This window comes from Octopus sinensis, linkage group LG2 (assembly GCF_006345805.1).
Source record: "Octopus sinensis linkage group LG2, ASM634580v1, whole genome shotgun sequence".
NCBI classification, from domain to species: Eukaryota; Metazoa; Mollusca; class Cephalopoda; order Octopoda; family Octopodidae; genus Octopus; species Octopus sinensis.
Genome location: NC_042998.1, coordinates 144,040,139 through 144,064,800, shown reverse-complemented (window position 1 = coordinate 144,064,800; position 24,662 = coordinate 144,040,139). Strand labels below are relative to the sequence as shown.

The 24,662-nt window shown below is 36.5% G+C and overlaps 1 protein-coding gene across 12 annotated transcripts in view; it reads left to right on the top strand.

Moving 5' to 3' along the window:
* The window catches only part of LOC115222300 (E3 ubiquitin-protein ligase NEDD4), a 349,242-nt gene that overhangs the window by 272,524 nt on the left and 52,056 nt on the right, over positions 1-24,662 (top strand). For 11 of the 12 annotated variants that reach the window (XM_036499996.1, XM_029792502.2, XM_029792480.2 and 8 more), the window contains 5 exons: positions 9,649-9,687; positions 18,766-18,819; positions 19,810-19,922; positions 21,688-21,799; positions 24,343-24,533. In XM_036499996.1, coding sequence (XP_036355889.1) covers positions 9,649-9,687; positions 18,766-18,819; positions 19,810-19,922; positions 21,688-21,799; positions 24,343-24,533 — 509 coding nt within the window. The remainder of the gene's footprint in view (positions 1-9,648; positions 9,688-18,765; positions 18,820-19,809; positions 19,923-21,687; positions 21,800-24,342; positions 24,534-24,662) is intronic. The other variant, XM_029792488.2, reaches the window with a different exon arrangement.

Sequence of the window (24,662 nt, the reverse complement as noted above, 5' to 3'; positions counted from 1 at the left end):
GTTAAGTGTTTAATTTTAATTTTTTTTTTTTTTTGTTGGTGATTATTTTAAAATTGATTGAATTTATGAAACCTAAATATCATCATCATCAACATCAAATATCCATTTCCATGCTGGCATTGGTTAGATGATTTGACATGATCCAATGGGTCTGATCAGAATTTTAATTTATAATCTTCAGCAATAACAAGTGCTGTTAATCCAGTATAAGAAACACAGACATGATGCTCGTAGTATAACCTAAGACAGATTATATAACTATACTAAAATCTAAGATTATATTAGATTTCTTTTAGTCTCAGGTATTCAGTAAATAAACAATTTACTTGTAAAATTAAAAAAAAAGTAAACACACTGTTTTTCTAAATCTTCATAAACTTGAATTTATAATATTTAGAAGAATTTTTTAAATGTAAATTGCCATCTATTATTATTGAGGTTTTTAAATGTGTGGTTTATCTTTTACTGGTTTCAGTTATAGGCTGTGACCATGCTGTGGTACCACTATTATGTGGGTGTATGTGTGTGTGTCTCAGAATTTCTGACCATAAGTTTTCAGATGTTTGATCAACTGAACTACCAGGTTCATTGAGTACTCTACAGACATTTGCACCTTCAGGGTAATTCTTCCAATTAGAATCAATCTGATACAGTGCAACATGCCTCAACCTTTAAACTGAAAGTACAATCTAGCCAGATTCACATACAAAGGAAGGGTCAACCGGAGACTGAAGAAAATGACATTTGCTAAAGATGCCATCTAAATTCCTGATTAAGAAGCAAACTTCTTAATCATTTGACCTAACTGCATTTACACACACACACATGCATGATTAACCACGTTTCTTTGTTATTCAGTGTTAAGTTGCATATATGCAATTACTAGGGTGCTTAGCATATCAGATAGTTACCATAATTTCTAATGTTCAGCCCTTTAGCATTTAAACCAGCCATATCTGGCCCAAATAATTTACTTATTTTATGTTCAGACTGACCAGATTTGGCCTCTCACACCTACCTTATAATGTTATTCTAAAAATAAACTATCACATCATCATAATCTTGAAGCTTTGAGATAATGCATGATTAATTCAAAATAATGTGAATGAACAATTGTTGCATTTGACAAAATAAACTGAATTCGAAAGGATTAAACCTGTATAATGGTAGCTTTTACTTGGCTTATATTTGAATGTTGGCCATTAAACCTACTCTGTTATACTCTGCAGTAATTATTTGTTAATAGATACTTTGAAAATGACCATCACATATAATGTACACAACTGTAAAATAGACTTTCTCCAGTCCTGTATCCAACAAGTTGACCCATAAATGGTCTCACCATTTTTCATATCTATCTGTCTGTCTGTCTGTCCATCCATCCATCCATCAATCCACCTACCTACCTACCTATCTATCTACCTGCCTGTCTGTCTGTAAAACAATTTATGATGTGCAGGAGTGGCTATGTGGTTGAGAAGTTTGCTTCCCAATCATGTGGTTTCAGGTTCAATGCTATTGCACAGGTACCTTGGGGAAGTGTCTTCTTCTATAGTCCTAAGTCAGCCAAAGCCTCTTGAGTAGATTTGGTTCACAGAAACTGAAAGAAGCCTATCATATATGCATATGTATGCATTTGTTTGTCTCTCTTTGTCTTGACATTGCAGAATAATTATAAATGAGTGCTATCATCATACGAACATTGTCCTTCATTTGTAATCTTCCATGAGAATATGTTCAGCCATGGGAAAATATTGTCTTGCTTGGAAACAGGTGAGTGTTGGCGACAGGAAGGGTATCTGGCTGTAGAAAATCTGCTTCAACAAATTCCATCTGATCTATGTGAGCATTGAAAAGTGGAAGTTATGATGACAATGATGATGATGTCAAAAAACAAAAGAAAAAAGAATGGTGAGAGAGATAACAATTAACTCTAGTTAAGGCTATGGAAAGAAATTTCCTCAGAGTTTCTAGAGACTTAAGGTCACCACTTGTCTTTAAGGAGGCAGATAACCAGTGCATAGCTCTGTCTTCAGTGAAGTCTATAGAAAGAGTGGTTACCTCAAGTGTTGTCTGGGCATTCAGTAACTTTGATATAAAGATCACCTCAAGTGCATAAAATCTTAGTGTAATCATATAACAACAAATAAGTTTCTAGTTTGCTTATTGAGTAGATATACATTTGAGCATTCATCACTCAACCCTCCTGAATTATATCGCATGCGAATTATTTGCCAATAAATACTTTATGAACAAAAGTATATGTATAATTACTTCAGTGGGTCATTATTCTGTAAGTCATAGTCATTCATTACATAGTCATTAATTTGTGTTTCTAAGTCAATAGCAGCACACAATATTAGGTAGGCTGCATATGAAAGTAAGAATGACCACACCAATATTTGTATAAGTTTCCATCCATTTTATTAGCCAGAACATTTGCATTTGCACAACAGTTTGTACATGTAATTATGAATGTAGTAGTTAAGACTTCATTGCATAAAATATTTTAGTTATTTATATAAAAATTGTTCTTGTTGATTGAATACAGGACAAGTAGAAAAATGACAACTAACTTTTGCTAAATTGGTGACTTTACATTTTTTTTATAGCATAACTATGCTACAGGAAGTATGTTTTGCACCTATATTGACTACATTTCATTTCGCTTGAACTTTGTGTGTGTACATTTTACTGTTTTCAATATTATCAATTCTATGAGTGTGTGTGTTTCTGCGTTTGTTATGTCTATAGTAAACTATAATAAAGAACATTTTACACAGTTGTAATAAGCCCACATCTAATGAAGTAGCCATCCTTATGGTTTGTGATCCCATTGAAAATCATGATATTCTCATTCGTGTTCACGATAACAACTTTAAACATGTTTCACAGATTCATCCCTCTTATGATGCTCTCTTATGTGGAATGGGCAAGATGGGTATTATTTCAATATTCCTCAGATTGAATCTGCAACAGGATAGCCAATTACAAACAAAAGGGTGTTGTCAAATGACTTCTGTTCTTACCAACTAATGTTAAGACTAGAACAATCAAATCCTTTCTGCTATAGGCACAAGTCCTGAAATTTCGGCGGAAGGGAGTGGTTGATTACATCGACCCCAGTGGCTCACTAGTACTTAATTTATTGATCCCGAAAGGATGAAAGGCAAAGTTGACCCCGGCAGTATTTGAACTCAGAATGTAAAGACATGTGAAATACCATTTAAGCATTTTTACCTGGCATGCTAACAATTCTGCCATCTCGCCAACTTCCAGAACAATCAAATCAATTACACATGTCAAATAAATTATATTTTCATTTATATATTTTCTACGTTTTCTCAATAACCAGCTACAGTTATTTCAAATACACTTCTCTACACTACCAGGTTTCATCAGAAAAGGAAAATAGTTTCACACTTTCAATTTCAATCAAAATTACAAAGTGTTGCATTACAAGAGTGATGTTGTGTGAATAATGAAAGTAATGTTTCTCCGAATTAGTCACATATGTATTATAATAAAGAAAACTGCTTATTACTTGTCTACCAAATAAACTTATGTTTTTGACTCAACAACTCTTTTTTACAACTAAAATAACCTTAACTAGGTTGGGTCGCACAATTTTGAGGTCATTTTCTGACAATATTTTGATTTGCTTCTAATATATCACTTTTGTCCTATGTTTCATGTGTAGAATTCTACTCAGACAAACATTTATGAAAATGTACATATAAATATTGTATTAAAATAAGTTACAACCAAAAAAATTGCATTAAAAGACATCCATTTTTCTATATGTCATGAGGAAATACAGCCTCACACTCTCTCTCTCTTGCACAAAAAAGATGTATGCATATGTATTTATGGGCGAAGGTCAAGAATACACACTCTTGGTGGTTAGGGTTACACTGAAAACAGGTGGTGTGCATATTCTTTACCTCTGCCTGTTTATGTACATGTATATGAAAGATAATGTGTGTGTGAGAGAGAGAGCGAGTGTCACTTGCACATACATGCAAAAAATATCATACATCACAACACACACCTTCACACACTCAGTCTCTCTCTCTCTCACACACACACACACACACACACACACATGTCCATTTCATATACACGTATATCTTACACTTTCTCCTCTCGCTTCAAAGCAAATGTCATTTCTTTCTCTTTATCCTCTCTTTCAATTTCTCCTCTCTTCAAAGCATACAGAAATTAAAACAATTTTATGGAAATTAACAATCATATGATCCCATATATATCGAGTTGACAACTTTGCTTCTTCAAATGAAATAATGCCATAAAAAAATACTTTCTTTGACACACACACATGCATATGCACACTCTAGGTAAAACCTGATCTTCGATATAAACTTAAATGGACGTTTTCCCCAGAAATTCTGTCCTTTACCTCTTCTTTCTCGCATGTCTGAGGTGACATTTCCGTCCCCTCTCCTTATTTTTTTCCTAAATTTCTTCCGATTCCTATGTTTGTGATACAGGAAATTAGGATTTCACCCATAAAACATGTTCTCAATATTTTAATTTTCTCTCTCTCCCCATCAAATTAATTTTTCAAATTTTTTCAAATTTTTATTCTTGGTAATCCATGGAGAAAAAACAGAGAGTATGAATCATTAAGAATTTTACCCATCACCTCACCAGTTCCAAAAAGCTACTCACTCCCAATGTTTCACTTTAGCTTTTTGGAAAGCAGGGAAGTTTCTTCAGAAATAATGTCATTTACCTATTGTTTCTAGCATGTCGGATTTTCTCTTGGTGGTCTGGTATTTTTTAAGTCTACTATTTCAGTAGAATTCTATGCATGTAGGAAACATCAGACAAAAGTGAATGATTGGGAGATTTTAGCCTTTTGAAAGCCAGTAGGTGATGGGTGGGCAAGGTGGGGGAAAGGGTATTGAATGTTTCTCTAGGAAAAATTAAACTATAATATATATATATATATATATATATATATATATATATATATGGAGAGAGAGAGAGAGAGAGAGAAGTTGCATACTGTCAACGTAACGTGACAGTCCCATAAAGGGAATCACACCACTGCTATTTAGCCCTAGGAAGCATCAGCATTTCCTGTCGGCCTTGACACATTTCCTGTGTCTGTATGTTTACAAGGGCGAGACAAGCACCCCCATCCAGCTAAGCCTGCATCCAGAGACATGTTTCTGAGTCTTGTTCGTCATCAGTCTGGAGTAGCATGGCTTGCTAGCTGGTTGCAGATACCTGTCTAGACCTTGTAAACATAATTTCAGTGAAGTAAATTCACTGATCACAAAGAATAGAAATATTAAATTTTTAAATATCTCAGAGAGATATAAGCAGTGGTGGAACGATAGAGCAAGACTCAGAAACATGTCTCTGAATGCAGGCTTAGCTGGATGGGGGTGCTTGTCTCCCTCTTGTAAACATACGGACACAGGAAATGTGTCAAGGCCAGCAGGAAGCGCTGATGCTTCCTAGGGTTAAATAGCGGTGGTGTGATTCCCTTTATGGGACTGTCATGTTAAGTTGACAGTATGCAACTGCTCTATTGTTCCACCACTGCTTATATCTCTCTGAGATATTTAGAAATTTAATATTTCTATTTTTTATATATATATATATATATATATATTTCCCACATTTGTAATCTCTGTATTTTTCTATGTAGATACTCTGTTTTACTCTTTTACTCCTTCTTGTTTCAGTCATTTGACTGTGGCCATGCTGGAGCACCACCTTTAGTCGAGCAAATTGACCCCAGGACTTATTCTTTGGAAGCCTAGTACTTATTATATCAGTCACTTTTGCTGAACCGCTAAGTTACAGGGATGTAAACACACCACCATTGGTTGTCAGGCGATGTTGGGGGGGGGGAGACAAACACAGACACACAAACATATACACCCATACATATATATATATACATATATATGACGGAATTCTTTCAGTTTCTGTCTACCAAATCCACTCACAAGGCTTTGGTTGGCCCGAGGCTATAGTAGAAGACACTTGCTCAAGGTGCCATGTAGTGGGAATGAACCTGGAACCATGTGGTTGGTAAGTAAGCTACTTACCACACAACAACAAAATAAAATTGAAAAAAGTTACAAATTAACAAATTACGGCAGGGATAGAGGGAAATTTAAATTTTGAAAATCTGATTTCTGGTTAAAATCGTATTAACCCCCTTTTATATGATGAAACAATACATAGTTTCTGATCCTTCTTAAGAACAGAAAGCGCTTTCATGAAAACCCATGCAAATTGTACCCTTGCTCTCCACTATTAAAAAAAAAAATGACTTCCTTTATTCCATTAACTATGTATCAGCTGTGCCGATTCTGCCCATAAGAAAGGAGTAAATAGTACAATGTGCTTGTAGGTCATAACACCTGGGCAACTCTGGGATGCATTGCTAGTGTGTGTTTGTGTGTGTGTGTATGGCAAAAAAAAAAAATTGATAGAATGAGAACCAGGCTTAACAAAAATTAAGTACTGGAGGGTGGAGTGATTCATTTGACTAAAAATTCTTCAAGGTGGTGCCCCAGCATGACCTCAATCTTATGACTGAAACAAGTAAAAAATAGAAGATATAGATATGATAGGCATCTTTCAGTTTCCATCTCCCAAATCTGCCCACAAGTCTTTTGTTGGCCTGGAGTCATAGTAGAAGACACTTACCCAAGGTGCCACTCAGTAGGACTGAACATGTTTGGAAGGCAAGCTTCTCAACCACATAGTCATGTCTACCCTTCATATCTATGGAATTTTTAGACAACACTGTATATAATGATGAATATAAAGATTATGTCTATATAGACAATTGAATATCGTGTATGTAGATATTATGTATATATTTTCCATGACATAACATGTTGGCTAAAGGTCTATAGATATGTTCTTTAGTACACTATAGCAATCACATGTGAACTACTCATCTGTAAGAACACATTTGATTTTGGGTGCTATTTTTTATTTAGTTTAAAAAATACTATGAAGACGTAAATGAAAACAGCCTGATGCTAATATCAAGATATGTAATGGACAAAGTGCACACATGCTTCTCTAGCTTACCACACATAGACACACACGTGTGTGTACATCTTTACTTGCATGTTGATATGCACGCATGCACACTCACTCATATAACTAATTTTCTTTTTCTTTTTTAATGACCCTGCCAGTTTTCACATCTACCTTCTTATTTTTTGTCATGATTTCTCTTGTACAAGTGTCCTGATTTGCAAATAGAATAGGCCGCCATGTTCTCAGAACCAGAAAATTGCTTGGAGACACAAGGCATGTTATAAAAACCTACCTAGACTTGTCTTCAAAGCAAGAAACTATTTAGTAACTGATATCTTTATACTGTGTACATTAAATGAAATTTATCTCTCACTGTTTGGAGTACTTTAAGAAGCTTGCTTTGCAACTGTGTAGTGTTGGGTTCAGTCCCATTGTACAGTACCTTGAGCAAGTATCTTTTACTGTAACCCCAGGCTAATTAATGCTTTGAATTTGGTAGTTGGAAACTATGTAGAAGCCTGTCATATGTATATATATAAATGCTAGAGTAAGAATAGCCTGGGCAAAGTTTAGAGAGCTCTTACCTCTGCTGGTGACAAAAGGCCTCTCGCTCAAAGTAAAAGGCAGACTGTATGATGCATGTGTACGTACAGCCATGCTACATGGTAGTGAAACTTGGGCTGTGACTGCTGAGGATTTGCGTAAGCTCACAAGAAATGAAGCTAGTATGCTCCGATGGATGTGTAACGTCAGTGTTCATAATCGACAGAGTGTAAGTACCTTGAGAGAAAAGTTGAACCTAAGAAGTATCAGTTGCTGTGTGCAAGAGAGACGTATGCGCTGGTATGGTCATGTGATGAGAATGGCTGAAGATAGTTGTGTGTGAAAGTGCCACACCCTGGCAGTTGAGGGGACCTGTGGAAGAGGTAGACCCAGGAAAACCTGGGTCGAGGCAGTGAAGCACGACCTTCGAACTTTAGGTCTCACCAAGGAAATGACCAGTGACCGAGACCTTTGGAGGTATGCTGTGCGTGAGAAAACCCGGCAAGACCAGTGAGAACAGTCAAAATCAAGATCAAACCAAATTGAGGTCGATCAACATCAGGGCCCCCGTGCAGGTGACACGTAAAAGTACCATCCGTTTGTAGCCGTTCGCCAGCCCTGTCTGGCCCCCGTGTAGGTGGCACGTAAAAGCACCATCCGTTCGTGTTCGTTGCCAGCCTGGCCTGGCCCCCGTGCCGGTGACACGTAAAAGTACCATCCGTTTGTGGCCGTTTGCCAGCTCTGTCTGGCCCCCGTGCCGGTGACACGTAAAAGCACCATCCGTTCGTGGCCATTTGCCAGCTCTGTCTGGCCCCCGTGTCGGTGACACGTAAAAGCACCATCCGTTCGTGGCCGTTTGCCAGCTCTGTCTGGCCCCCGTGCCGGTGACACGTAAAAGCACCATCCGTTCGTGGCCGTTTGCCAGCCCTGTCTGGCCCCCATGTCGGTGACATGTAAAAGCACCATCCGTTCGTGTCCGTTGCCAGCCTCGCCTGGCCTCCGTGCCGGTGACACGTAAAAGCACCATCCGTTTGTGGCCGTTTGCCAGCCCTGTCTGGCCCCCGTGTCGGTGGCATGTAAAAGCACCATCCGTTCGTGCCCGTTGCCAGCCTCGCCTGGCCCCCGTGCCGGTGACACGTAAAAGCACCATCCGTTTCGTGGCCGTTTGCCAGCTCTGTCTGGCCCCCGTGTTGGTGGCACGTAAAAGCACCATCTGTTCGTGTCCGTTGCCAGCCTCGCCTGGCCCCGTGCCGGTGACACGTAAAAAGCACCCACTACACTCACGGAGTGGTTGGCGTTAGGAAGGGCATCCAGCCGTAGAAACACTGCCAGATCTGACTGGGCCTGATGAAGCCTTCCAGCTTCACAGACCCCAGTTGAACCGTCCAACCCATGCTAGCATGGAGAACGGACGCTAAATGATGATGATGATGATGTATGTTTGTGTTTGACCCCCCCACTACCACTTCTTAACAACTAGTGTTTAGTTTACATCTCTGTAACCTAGCAGTTTGGCAACAGAGACTGATAGAAAAGAAATAAAAATATAAGTACTGGAGTTGATTTGTTCCACTAAACCATTCAAGGTGGTGCCCCAGCATGACTGCAGCCCAATGACTGAGACAAGCAAAAGATAAAAGATAAGACAGACAAAACTCAACCGACAGCCTGCCTGTGCATTTAAATCTGTGTGTGTGTGTGTGTGCACACATGTAAACCACCACATTCCCCCCCCCCCTCACCCTGCCCCATCATGTACCTATATCATATTGTGGAGAGAAACAGCAAAGTATTTAAAGTTGTTGACTATCTCCTGTCAGCTGGACTTTCTCTGATTGTTTGGCCACTTAGCTTTATCTGTTGACTTTTCTTTTCTGTTTTACATATTTGTCCTCAGTAGCATTAGTATTGTGACTGACAGACTGGTTGGCTGGATACCTGAGGCCCTGTCCTTTCTTTGGATTTAAGTCTTTAAATATATATATATACACACACACACATATATACATATTTGTTTGTTTTTTTAATACACAATTTACTTAGAGCTTTATTTCCTTATCTTTGTAGACATTGAATCCAAAATGGAATGAAGAATTTTTCTTTCGGGTAAATATCGAACCTTTTTTTTTATATTGTTTGTGTATGTTATCATCATTATTTTATGTTTACTTTCCATGCTTGCAGTTAACATAAAATGATATATATATATATATATATATATATATATATATACACCGTCCAACCCATGCTAGCATGGAAAGCGGACGTTAAACGATGATGATGATGATGATATATATATATATATATATATGCACACACTTGCATATTTTGTTGTAAAATATCTTCTGTAGTAAAAATGCATTAAAAAGTATTTTATTGTTTAATTGAAATGGCTAAGAAATGTATTTGTAGTGTTTTTGTTTGTGTTATGGATGTAATTACATTCATAAATAATTCCTTATTTATGGACGTAATTTTTTTTCCTTGTAATATGTTCAATGAAATAACAAATACTTGAAGGACTTAACCGATTTTTAACTTTCTCAGTTATAACCATTTTACTATAATTACCTAAAAGGCATGAATGTCATAATCTCCAGCTGTTTCCCATCAATATTTATTCACATTTATTTTAAAGCATTTTTTAAAATGTAACTTTCATGTCAGTGCTTCATTTGTTAAAAATCTGGTTAAACGATTATTTGTAACTCAGACCCTGATTGTTTAAATTTCTGTGAAATTTTAGTCATATCAGCTAGTGTTTTTAGCTCTAGTTAACTGTGCTTCAGCAAACAATGACAGAGGTAGATACTATAATAGTATTAGGTTGGCATTTTCCTAGTCAGGTCTATCTAGGATTGTTGTGTGGCAAGCTCTAGCATTGGAAATATGTGGTCTTCATTTTAACCCTTTTTTTTTTACCATATTTCTGTTGAAATAAACTGTCTTTGTTTCAATTAATTTTGAAAATAATGAAGAATTTAGTAAAACAACACTGTTGTTATTAAGCTAATATTTGGGACATAAATTAACATGGAAATTTTAATAGGTTTTATTTTTGACCATTTTAAACAGTGGATTTATCAAAGAACTAAGGACAGTCTCAGGTGGGTTGGGATCAAAAAGAGTTAAAGATGGTTGTAAGAGTTTGTTGAGGGAAATGGGGTTGATGCAGGACTTTATAGAGGTTCCCCTAATGTCTGTCTGGACCACTATTGAGTTATTTACTACACACTGTATAGCATATGAGTTTTAAAGTGTTGGCTTTCTTGTCTCTCTGAGGTCAGGCTGGAGTTACTTAAATAACACTACTATTTATATAATGTTATAAATATCATTGATGCATCCATTTGTTCTTAATTTACTGGCATGACTATACTTCTCACAGAGTTTATGCATGGTTGTTTGTTTAAGAAGTTTGCTTCTGAACCATGTGGTTTTGTGTTCAGTCCCATTGCATGGCACCTTGGGTAAGTGTCTTCTATGATGACTCTGGGTCAACCAAATCCTTGTGATTGGATTTGGTAAGCAGAAACTCTAAAATGCCTGTTGTGTATGTGTATACATATCTAGCTGTGTGTGTGTATATACACGTGTAATTCTGTGTGTATGTGTATACATTTGTAGCTGTGTGTGTGTGTGTGTGTACACATGTAGCTGTGTACATGTGTATTTTTGCAAGTAAATTTATATTTTCCTTATCTTTATGTGTTTACTGATTATTAACAATGGCTTGTTGGTGGTACCTTTGCTTACAGTGTACTGAAAGTGTATGTCCAGGCTTTTTCTCTTCACATGTCTTGACATGTTGTGTGATCTTCATAAACAAAAGTGTCATTTATGCAGTCTCCATATAAATATATCCAGGCTGTTGTTTGGTGTTCTGTAGACTAGGAGATTATTACTTTGCATGGAAACAAGTAGAGGCTGGTGACAGGAAGGGGGTCTGAAACTCAGCCTCTATGTACTCTCATCTGACCCATGACTATTAGCACCATTCTTTTACCAAAGATAGGTTCCCTGGGTTCATGTATGGCAGAAATGAATCCATCTAATATTGCAGATTTACCAGAATGCAGCTCAAGGCATTATAAATGACATATGTCTTGACAATTTCAGCCAACTGCTAATATTTCATTCCATCTCTCTCTCTCTCTCAATGTGAAGACAAAGAGAGAAAGAGACACATACACGGATAGATATTCAACTTGGGTTTTCTTGTTGATATATTATTAACTCATTGTATTTGCTATGATAGTAAGATTTTAATTTAGTAATTAAGAATACCAGTATCTTTAATAATACCAACTGAGAAGAGCTTTCTTTAGAACAGCTGTTCTTTTCTAAGTCTGTTATTTGGAATGTTATTCTGCAAGCGTGGTGGGGGTGTGACAAAACAAATATCTTGGAACCACAATATGAAAGAAATTCACCTTGAAACTATGAAAAGAGCTTTGGAGAATAAGGAAAGTATATCAACTGCATAGTTCTGATTTATTTATATATTTAGCTTGTAAAATGATTTGCTAAGAGCATGTGTGTATTAATAATAGCTGATTATCATGCTAAGTTGAAAGTAGGGTTGAATGTATTAACATAGGAACATAATCATTTTGTTTGTAGCTGCTATGTATATAGGTTAGTCAGTTAGATCATGAAGGTTAGCTAGTTAAATCAATTCATTTCAAGGTAACAAGAACAAGGTTTTATCAGTTGTTTTTCCCTGTAAAATTCTCACATATATATATATTAAAATTTCTGGTAAATTTTTCTAAAACTTCCATCCTCACATCAATAAGTTGTAAGAATAAATAATTTATTAACTTTTGACAGTTGAGTGGTAAAAACAGTAGGGTGCAGTATTTAGTTACATCTCCCTATGTTCTGGGTTTAAATCCAACCATGGTTACGTTTACCTTCCATTACTCCTTGTATAATGCAGGGTAGCCATGTATTTCTTCTATAACAAGACGCCTATGCCTGTTCCTCTGTCATACACCTAGTATGAAGCCAGCTCTCCCCACCACTTACAACCTCATTCAGTTGAGAGGCTTCTCCTTTATCTTGCACACTCCTTTATCTTGCATTGCAAAATCACTGGTGCTGATGTCACAAAAACAAAACAAAGAAATGCACTTGGTACACTCAAAAAGCATCCAGCTTATGGAGGCCATGTCAAAAGGACATTGGAGCTCAATGCAGTCTTTCAGCTTATTAAATCCTGTCAAACCACCCAGCCTGTCTGCACAGAAGACAGACATTAATGACGATGATGATTTCTCTCCTTATTTCAGTGCTGCTAAATCAATTTTAACTTTTAGCTGAGTTTCAGTTATACATACATTGTACTGTATTAAATGCCATGGAAAAACAGTCCTCGGGCTATTTAAATCTTTTTGCCACAGCAATCAGAATCGAATAAACAAATGTATGAAATAAATACCTTTTTAAGCTGCTAGGTATTCTTTGACTTTGCCATACCTCTTTGTGTATGTGTATACATAAATACACATACACACTGTATTTTTGTTAACCTAGATCTTAAACTCCATACAAATTAACCAATTTCTTCATATTCTATTATTATTGTTATTATGATGGTAGTAGTCGTGTATTAGCAGAATTGTTAGAGCATTAGACGAAATGCTTTGTATTTTCTCTGGCTATTTGTTATGAGTCCTGCTGAGATCAACTTTACCTTTTATCTTTTTGAGGTTTATAAAATAAGTACCAGTCAAGTACTGGGGTTGATGTAATAGACTAACCCTTTCCACTCAAAATTGCTGGCCTTGTTCTAAAATAATAATAATAATAACTAGCTGAACCTGTGAAAAATTCATGGAAAATATAAAAAATGTAAGCGTCTGTAAATTGTGTGCTGGTGCCATGAAAAATGTTTCTATATTGTGATAGTTACAGAATAAAGAAGTGTAAAACTGATAACTTTATAATCCAACCAAAATATCTCAGCTATGCAAACGTAAACAGAATTACTATTTAGCCTTAAAATACATCGTGCATATTCAAAGAACCTTCTTGGTTTGGTGGTATGGAATGTTCTTCTGGTATTCTTTTACTTGTTTCAGTCATTTGATGGTGGCCATGCTGGAGCACCGCCCTTTAGTTGAAGAAATCATCCCCCGGACTTGTTCTCTGTAAGCCTGGTGCTTATTCTATCAGTCTCTTCTGCTGAATAGCTAAGTTACAGGCATGCAAGCATACCAGCATCGGTTGTCAAGCAATGGTGGTGGAGAGACAAACAAACACACACACACACACACACACACACACACACACACATATATATATATATATATATATATATGACGGGCTTCTTTCATTTTCCAACTACCAAATTCCCTCATGAAGCTTTGGGCAGCCTGAGGCTATAGTAGAAGACACTTTTTAAAGTATAGTGTTGAATTTTGTGTAGCCACCTATTGGCAGCTTTTTTCCCCCCACCCATTTTGTAAGAGGTATTACCCATTTTTCTGAGCTCTTTTCACAGCCATATCCTGTTTGAAATTTGCATTAGATTTTGTATAAAAAACAAAAAGGGAGTGGGGCTTGTTTGTAGTTTGTAGAGAAAACATTAAACATGCCTGAGAACAAAACATGGTCTTTCCCACCAAATAAAAGACATGAAGAACAATGAAAGAAGACAATTATGTACCAAGGGTGGGCAAAAGAAGAGAGAACACTGATCATTCTAGAACTCCCAGAATAAAAACGTAAACATCTGAAAGACTTTCCTTCTATTCATTACTGAATGTCTTTCCCTCTTCTTCATTGCTAAAAGTAATGAAGCTAGAAAAGATCGATTGTATTTCAGTCTAATTGTCATTGTGAATGACTTGAGACTTTCCTTTCTCTGTCTTTATTGCTTAACTTCTTTTCTCTACAGTTAAGATAATGAAGGTGCATGGCTCAATGGTTAGGGGTATTCAGTCCATGATTGTAAAGTCATGAGTATGTTTCCCAGCGATGCGCTGTGTTCTTGAGCAAGGTACTCTACTTCACCTTGCTGCAGTACACTCAAATGTAATTCAAAGGGGCCAGCCTAGTCACATTTTGTGTGAGGCTGAATCTCCCTGAGAATTACCTTATAGTATGCATGTCTGTGGAGTACTCAGTCACTTGCATGTTAATTTTATGAGCAGACTGTTCTATTGATCAGATAAACAGGAACTTCATTGTCATAGCCAGCAGAGTGTCATTTTTTGAAAAGAGGGAAAGAAAAGGGAATGTTCCATATCGTAAGGCAAAAATGTTGTGTTTAGTATAAGTAGAAATAATTTCTATTCCGTCGTCTCTTCACCCTTGACTCATGCTCAGTTTGATAACAACAGCCTGCGCATCGGTGTTTATATGGAGGCTTGGCCTCCAGATCTGTGAGACCCACAAATGCTACTGTTAGGACCGGATTAATATCCATAGTAACCCTAACTACTAAAAAGATTTTCCTGCCCCTGTATAGGATCTTTTTTCATTTTTTTCCCAACCACTTGAAGGTTCATCTTGCTCTAGTCCACTCAGCTGGCCAAAATGAGTTGTAGCTGTAATTGAAAGGGACCAGCCTTGTCATATTCTGTGTGAGGCTGAATCTCCATGAGACCTACGTTAATGGTATGCATGTCTGTGGAGTACTCAGTCACTTGCGAGTTAATTTTATCCTTGTGTAGTAATGAAAAATGAAAGTGACATTAATATTTGCTGTCGTTATTTGTCATTGATTTAACAATGTGTCAATGTATCTATGTATCAACTTTTCTTTCAATCTATGTATCTACTGTCTCTCTCACTTTCTCTTACAACCAGCAATCAATCTGCAATTCCTGGAAAGTGTAGGGTGGGAGCACATAGAATTTGTTTTCATGACTCTGAAGCCAAGTCCAAAGGAGAACAATTGTTAATGATAGGGAATTGGAATGTCACAATCTTTATGGCTAAAGAGTAGCAACCATTGGAGGAGGCCAAACCTTCCAGTTAGATATACAGTAATCCTTCAATTATCGTGGGTGTTACATTCCAAATGACGTGTATTGTCAACAACAACTATCAGTGGTGTATTTTTCGTTTGTCACTGTTATTTATGACATCATTCGTGTGTTTGTACTGGTTTTAAGGTTTTAGGGTTAGGGTTTTAAAGTGAAAATCTGCAAAGAAAAATAGCACTACTGTATATATTTTAAAATTATTTTTATAATTTGTATAGATTTATTTTATTATAAATACTAGAAACAACACCACGAGGAATCGACATAAGCTTAAATAATAAACTGCAAGGGATTACTGTAGTCAGTGTATCCTCTACAAGGTCCCATGACTGTTGGTGTAGATTTGGATGGAGGGTGGAAACTCCACTTTTCAAATGTGGTGCCAACTATGTCTGAATAGGTGGAAGTGGGGACACTCACAAGCCTCTGGCTGTCAGATTGTGTTATGGAATGGCTTCTGCTAAGTAGGAGAGTTTGCCAGATGTCCTTCTTGTTGCCAAACCTCACATTTTTCTAAACAAGGTAATATTTCCCTGTGTTTTTGTAGAATATTGGAAACAAAAGACAATGCTTTAGAAACACATGAGAGTTGGTAAGAGTATCTGACTGTAGAAAATCTGCCTCAACAAATTCTGTCTGACCCATGCAAGCATGGAAAAGTGGACGTTAAAAACAATGATGATGAAAGTGATGGGGATTGGTTTTCGGTTCTTGTACTTTGAGTGTCTGCTCAGGCATCTTATCACCACCATCTCTGTCTTCTTTTTGGCTCCTCTCACCCATCCTTATATAATGTAGAGTAGCCATATATCTCTTCTGTAGCAAGACACCTGTGTTTGTCTCTATCATATTTTAACCTCTCAACACCTGGCATAAAACCACCTCCCTGTCTCCCACATACACTCTCCACTCTGTTGAGGAAACCTTTTTCCTTTTCTTGCAAATTACTTTTTATGCTGCCAGCTTGTGTTGGTGGTGGAAAAAAAGTACCCAGCACACATATAAAGTGGTTAGCATTAAGGAGAGCATCAGATCCTGTCAAACAGTCTGTCCAACACCTGCCAGCATGGAACATGGACATTAAATGCTGATGATGATGTTTCAAACAAAGCATTAGACTCAACAGTTTCATATCCATATAGATTTTTTTTCTCTGCCAACAAAAGTTAAAAAATTAACAATCTGATGATAGCATGAGATGAACTATAAGTTAGAATACAATGTTAGGAAATTCCACTTATCAACACAGGTAACCTTGGCCAAAAGTTGTGTATAGTAATGGTGGCATGTAGGTCACTTTAATCAGTAAATCTGACAGAAAGAAAAAGGACAATAGCTCTTTTGAGATTTCTAGCATTTATCACAAAATATTAAGTAGGTTAAATCTAGAACAGGAATCCAGTTTTTATTTGTGTGAGCATAATGTATTGTATGTGGGCGTAGGGGTGAATGTTAATAGCTGCCAGCAGAGAGTTTCCTTATCAGTGAAATGATAACCGTTCTGTTCTCACTTTATCATGTTGATTTGGTTTGAGGAGTAATTTATTGTTCAAATGTGTGATCAGAAAGATCAACAAAAATGCACTTCTCTAAATCAGTCACATTTAACATTAATTTAAAAATTAACAATGTGAAATTGTGGTGCAAGCTTATGTTGGCTATGATTGACTAGATGTGGCAAATGGAACCGTTCTACAGGCAAAGAGTAGCAACCATTGGAGGAGGCCAAACCTGACTTCACTGCATTTGACTGGAATATATTTAAATAAGTTAAAATCATCATCATCATAATTTAACATCTACTTTTCCATGCTTGCATGGGTCAGATATAATTTGTTGAGGCAGATTTTCTACTACCAGAACCTTTCTTGTTGCCAACCCTCATCTGATTTCAGGTAATGTAATAGAACATTACCCCTTGTTTGGACTGGAAACAACAACATTGCTTGTATAATGCTCATTTTATTACGTGAAGACAAGGGGACGCGCACACACACATGCACACACATGCACGCACACATACACACACACACACACACACACACACACAGTGTCCTTTGCTTCCAATCTTCTGTAAAAAAATATCTGGCCATGGAAAATATTACCTTACCTGGAAGCAGAATCGATTACAGGTAGGGCATCTGGTCATAAAAAAAATTTGCTTCAGGGGATTTTATCTGACCCAAATGAGCATGGAAAAGTGAACTTTAAATGATGATGACGATGCGTAGTGAAAAGTTGTTTTGGTTTTTTTTCTCCCCCTTTATTGTTATCTCAGATCTTTACCTTTTGACCTACAAATTTAAAAAATTATTTTTTGTAACTAAACACTTTCAAACTTCGGACACTGGTAGAATGTGTCATATAAAACATGTTTTACTCTTAACATTTTTGAGAAAAACTTATATTTATGAAGTAATTTCACCTTAAAGTTCTCATATTTTGGTAATTTCAACCAATCAATGACGTGTATTCAGCTGAATAAATTTACTGCTGTTTGTCAACAAGAACTTCCAGCGGTGTATATTTCGTTTGTCACTGTTATTTATGACAACCCTAACCCTAAAATCTTAAACCTAACTTTAAAACCCTAACCCTCAAACCTTAAAACCAGTACAAACACACGAATGATGTCATAAATAACAGTGACAAACGAAAAATACACCACCGATAGTTGTTGTTGACAATACACGTCTTTGATTGGTTGAAATTACCGAAATACGAGAACTTTATGGTGAAACTACTTCCTAAATGTAAGTTTTTCTCAAAAATACTAAGAGTAAAACATGTTTTATATGACTCATTCTACCAGTGTCTGAAGTTTGAAAGTGTTTAGTTACAAAAGATTATTTTTTAAATCTGTAAGTCAAAAGGTAAAGATCTGTTATCTCATGGAGGGCACAAAGGTTGCTTGACAAGTTATCTCAAATAGCAATTATCCTAAGATAAAACAGATACACTGGGGAAGAGCATTTGCATTTGGAAAGACAAACATTCTAGTGTTGATGGCCAAATGAACCTCCCTGGACTTTATTTCTTTCTCAAAGGAGATTGTAGAGAAGGGCTTCAAAAGTTTTCCTTTCTAAATAAAACCTCTGTTCAAGCAATCCTAGCATGTAAAATTGACAATTGATAAAGCTTTTTTATTAACTTACTGTAATTAATATTTGTTTCCTCCCTTTTGTAGGTAAATCCTCGTGATAACTGCCTGCTCTTTGAAGTATTTGATGAAAACAGATTGGTATGTGTATTTTTTAAATATCATTAAAGGTTTGTGTGGTTACAGAAATAGAAGATTGGACAAAGTTCTTGACTTATTTAGCCTTAAACTGTCTGTTTAATGAGAGTGTGTGGCCTAGTCTTTAGTGTTGCACTCCCAGTCACAGAATTGTGGTGTACCTCAACAAAATTATCAATCAATTTTACCCACAATATTCAAATTATTTACTAATTAAGTAGTTGATTACCATCTTGAAACAGAAAACAGCTTAAATAGTATTTTGAAATTAAATTTTAAGATATTTATTTTTTTGAAAACTTGCTTATTCTTTTTGTCTAATAGATCAAGCAGTTAATTTGTAGTTTGTAGTCTTATATACGAGTTACATCACATGTTCACACATTAGATGTATGGATGGGGTTGAGTTGTAGTTTTTTTAAATGACAGTTTTGTTTTTGTTGGGTGTATTATATAACATGATTTGGATTATGTCCAGTTAAATAGTATGTGAAATAATTGGGCATATAATTCAGTGTTGGATATGGTGGGTGTATTGATATATATATATATATATATATATATATATATATATCATCATCATCATTGTTTAACACCTGCCTTCCATGCTGGCATGGGTTGGACAATTTGACAGGAGCTGGCTAGGCTGAAGACTGTACCAGTCTTCTATGCCTGTTTTGGCATAGTTTTTACTGCCATGCCCTTCCTAACACCAACCACCCTGCATAGTGGATTTAGTGCTTTTTACATGGCACCAGCACAGGCAAGGTCAGTTTTGGCATGGTTTTTACAGCATGGTGCCCTTATAAGAATATTAGATTATACTGGATAAAGATAAGTTTTGCAAACCTATCACAAGTGTTTGATTGACATATAATCTTGTAGTTATAAAAATATAGTATTTTCTTTTAGATTACAAGACCAGTGTTTTTGTTTAAACAATTATAGCATTTATGGTTTACATGAAATATTTTGTTTATCCTTTCTTTTCAGACTAGAGATGATTTTCTTGGACTGGTGGAAATTCCACTCAATCACACCAGTATTCTCACAGAACGCCCTGGTCGACGTATTCCGACAAAAGATTACATCCTTCGGCCACGCAGGTACTACTTTCTATTTTTGTCCCACCTGTCAGTCAATTAGTCATGCTCTTTCTCACCCTTTGATATTCTTTCTCTCTTTTTTTGCCATATGTCTCTCTGTCTGTCTATCTGTCTCTCTTTTCAAATCAGTGAATTTTTCTAAAGTTATTTGAGTTTATAAAAGTGGGAAAACAAATGAGGCAAATGTGCCCTTTGAACAGAATGGGAGAGGTGGCATAGGTATGGATGGCTGTGTGGCTAAGATGTTCACTTACTAACCACATGGTTTCAGGTTCAGACCCACTGCACAGCACCTTGGACAAATGTCTTCGGTAGCACTGAGCTGACCAAGTCCTCACAAGTGGATTTGTTAGATAGAAACATTGTGGAAGCCTGTCATGTGTGTGTGAGAGAGAAGAGGGAGGGAGAGAGAGAGAGAGAGAGTTTGTGTGTAACCTTATCTTCATTGTAAACAAGTATCACCATCATGCAAGCAATCTTGTTCATTGCCAACCATCCTTGAAAAACACGATTTGGCCATGAGGAAATATTACCTGCTTGGAAATAGGTGAGGTTTGGCAACAGGAAGGAAACCAAGTGATGGAAAATCTGCATCAGCAAATTCCATCTGACCCATGCAAGCATTGAAAAGTCGGTGTTAAAACAATCAGGATGATAATACTATTGTCAGCTTCAGTTCAAATCAAATGTGCTTACTTTGAATGTGGTTTTGGGGTTACTAAATGTGGTTAAACCTAGAAAAGTCTCTATTTTTCTGTGAGCACCTTGACAAACTGAAGATTTGAACCTTCTGTTGCAATGCTTCTTTGGAAAGTGTATCCATAGACTCAGATTGCATTGTGAATGAAATATGGTAGACAGTGTATGAAAGCACTTGGGCTGTAGTTTTAATTAAAATAGTCAAACTGGTCACACAGTTTCAAACTGATGTGGGTATCGGTATGGAATACTCAACCTCTTATGCTAGAACTCAGTGAATAGCTAGTTGATACCATCTTTTATCTTTTACTTGCTTCAGCCATTAGACTCTGGCCATACTGGAGCATCACCTTGAAGAGTTTAGTCAAAGTAATCAACTCTTGTACTTATTTTGTCAGGTTCTTTTGCTGAATTGCTAAGTTATGGGATCATAAACAAAACCAACACTGGTTGTCAAGCAATGGTGGGAGATCCATATAAGTACACACACAGTTTCTTTGTGTGTCTGTGTTTGTTCCCTCACCATTGCTTGACAACCGATGGTGTGTTTATGTTCTCGTAACTTAGTGATTTGGCAAAACAGACCGATAGAATTAGTACTGCCCTTACAAAGAATAAGTCCTGGGGTCTATTTGTTCAACTAAGGGTGGTGCTCCATCATGGCCATAGTCAAATGACTGAAACAAGTAAAAGAATAAAATAATATATGAATGTGTGTGTGTGGTCATCCTTTAACATTCACTTTCCATGCTGGCATAAATTCGATGCTTTGACAGGATTCTGTAAGCCACAGGGCTTCATTAAGCTCCAATGTCAACTTTGGCAAGATTTATATGCCTGGGTGTTCTTTCTGGTGCCAACTACTTTACAGATTGTACCGAGTACTTTCTCATGTGATTGGTGTTAGTGAAGTTGCCAAGCAACTTGTAAGAAAGAAGAGAATTGGAAAAAGAAAGAAAAGGAAAAAAATCTTGCTGACTAAATGGGGTACATGGGTTAGTATTTGAGAGTGGGATGCATGCATATGTTGATGTATAATTTATTGCATTACTTTTGTGCTCCACAGTTCCCGATCAAGAGTACGTGGCCACCTATGGATATATCTTGCATTCTATGCACCTGAAGGGGAAGTAGACGACACAGAAAATCAAGAAGATACTGCATCAGCACAGTCGGAGGTAGATAATGATAAAAAATTAATTTTTTCATTAATATTGTAGAAAATGATTTACATCTTTATTTCGAAGGACATTTTTATTTTGTTTTTGTATTTGGCTTGCAAGATTTTTGATGTGAAATCATGTGTTGAAACAGATTTTGGTATATCTGGGGAGGTTCATTATGCCAATATGAACCTGATTTTGTGTCACTTTTGTAATTACTAGTCAACTGGTTAATGATTTAATCATTTAACAATTGATTAATTGTTCAGTCAATCAATCAGTCAACTAGGTCCGTCCAAGTTCTTCTGTTGCCATTCACAACCTCATCAGTGACATGCCTTCTCTACTCCAGATCTGCTTCAGGTCTATCTGTCTGTTTGATTTCAGTTAATGAAAAAAATTTCATTTCTAAATTAGTTTTATTTTATAAAGATATTTGATTGGAAAAATGATAGTGATAGTGACATTAAGATCTAAGTAATCTTTTTCTTAAAATCCCTTTTTTTTTTTTTTTCACACAAAAGGAAAATGTGACTGATGTAAAAAGGTAGTAAGAAATTCTAGGGTGAGCATGAATAGCAGAAGGTCTTGAGAGAGGAACTACCTTTCCCCTCCGCCTCATGCAAGTGTTTCATCCCCTTAACTCTTTACACTCTGAGGGGGCTGGGTCACATCCAAGTTATGACTCTGGGATCCCCCTCTGCTGTAACATTCTCTCCTATTGTCTGTATTGCAATACTCTTGGGTGGTTAAAGTGCCCCCAGAGCCAAGGTATCTTGGGTGTCACAACCAGTTTATTCTGAGAAACCAGTTGACTGTAGTGTAAATTATATCATTTGAAACTGACTTCCATCCCTTGATCTTGTACCCATGTGTTCAAGCCTTAATATTGAAAACTATTGTGCAGTACCTTTTACCAGGTACTTACTGTTTGTCAACATGAGTTACATATATTGTCAGTCATTAGCCTTTTTGTTACTATATTTCTGTTGAAACGAACTGCCTTTGTGTCAGTTGCTTTTTGAAATAATGAGGAATTTCGTAAAATAATTATTGTTAAACTGGTGTTTAGAACATAAATTATCATGAAATTCTGATGGAAGGTTTTAATTTAGACTAATTTAAACTGGTGAAGTTTGTATAAAAGAACAAGGGATGTTCTCAGACAATATGGCCTACCTGGGTGATAAACTTATTCTAATGCCTGTTTTAACAACACTACAACTTCCTTGTAGGTACCTTTGGGTATCTTTAGCAGAGTTTACTCTGTTGCTAGCATTCAGACCAGGTTTCCATGCTCTTGTCAAAAAATAAAAATAAGTTTTACTTGTTTCAAGACTAGTGGAGACCTTTATGTGAAAGCTTGACCTGCTAGAAATAAAACTAAGCCTTCTTTCAATCACACCCTAACATCTTGAGGAAGGAGGACACATGAAACAATGTAGTCTTAGATAAACTTTGAGAATGGAATAAGCAAAGTTGGAATGCCTTTAATTGTACATCAACTAGATCAGTTAAACAACAACAACAGTGACAACAACTCGTTTCGTTGTTCGGTTATTGGCAGTAGCAAGGTAATCTAGTTCATCATCATCATCATTTAACGACCACTTTTCCATGCCTGCATGGGTCAGATAGAATTTCTTAAGACAGATTTTCTACAGCTGGTTGCCATTCCTGTCACCAACCCTCACCTGTTTCCTAGCCAAGTAATGTTATCCTATGGCCAAGCATATTTTTCACAGAAGATTGTAAATGAATGGCACTCATTTGCAACCATCATGTTTTGTCAAGATGAGGAGGTGGCAAGGGACACCCATGCACAAATAAACGACAGGTAAATTATTTAGTTAAGGGAAACAAAGATTTCTTTTTTGTTCTCCAAGGAAATAGCCTTAAACCTTTAGCATTCAGATTACTCTGTCAAATGTAATACTTCTTTATTTACATTGTTTTTAATTAATCATGCGCTATCTTATAGATTCAAGATTGATATAGTGTGATTGTTTGCTTTTAGATTGACATTGTAGGATAGTTGTGAGTCACCTGATCTGTCTGGTTTGAATGTTAAACAGGTAGACTATTTTGGCCAAATATGGCTGGTTTAAATGTTAAAGGGTTAATGGTTGTAGTCGTTAGAGCTCAAAACTGTCATCATTAAAATCATCATTGTTTTCATTTCTCCACTTTGTTCATGCTTTGGGAAGCAGCTTTATGCTAGGAAATGTGAGGTTAGAGTATGAACAAAGGGGCCAGAACAGAAAAGAGTGGCTGAGAGTAACCAAGTGGAGCTGAAAAGTCATAAACATAATGATCATGAAGTGTTAGGATGAATCCTTGAGGTTGCAAGAAGGGAAATATACATTTGAGTGGAGACAGAAGAACTTGGGACTTTGGCTGGAACAGAATTTGTAAACCTGCTCCATTTCACCTTTCTGGTATGGATCGATAGATCTAAAAGAGTGAAACAAAATGCTGTGTGTGTGTTTGCATGTACACACGTGTATTTATAATGTTACCTGTTAATGCTTGACCTCAGTACTATTTTTTCTCTTAAGCAGCCTGGCTGGGAGATGGTGAGCCTTCAGAATTCCTTGAATGAATCTGGAGCGTCGGGTCCCACTCCGTCAATGTCTGACGAACCATTGACACCTTTACCCCCAGGATGGGAAGAAAGAACTGATGCCCAAAGCAGGACGTATTATGTTAATCATAATGAACGGACTACACAGTGGGAAAGACCATCAAGGTATTCTTTTGTTTGTCTTTACATTTTGTTTTATATTGGTTATATTAAAGTCTTTATTTTTTGTTCTGCTTTTTATAAATATTTTGATACAACTATGAGAAGTATCAAGTGAAAAAGCAGAAAATCATG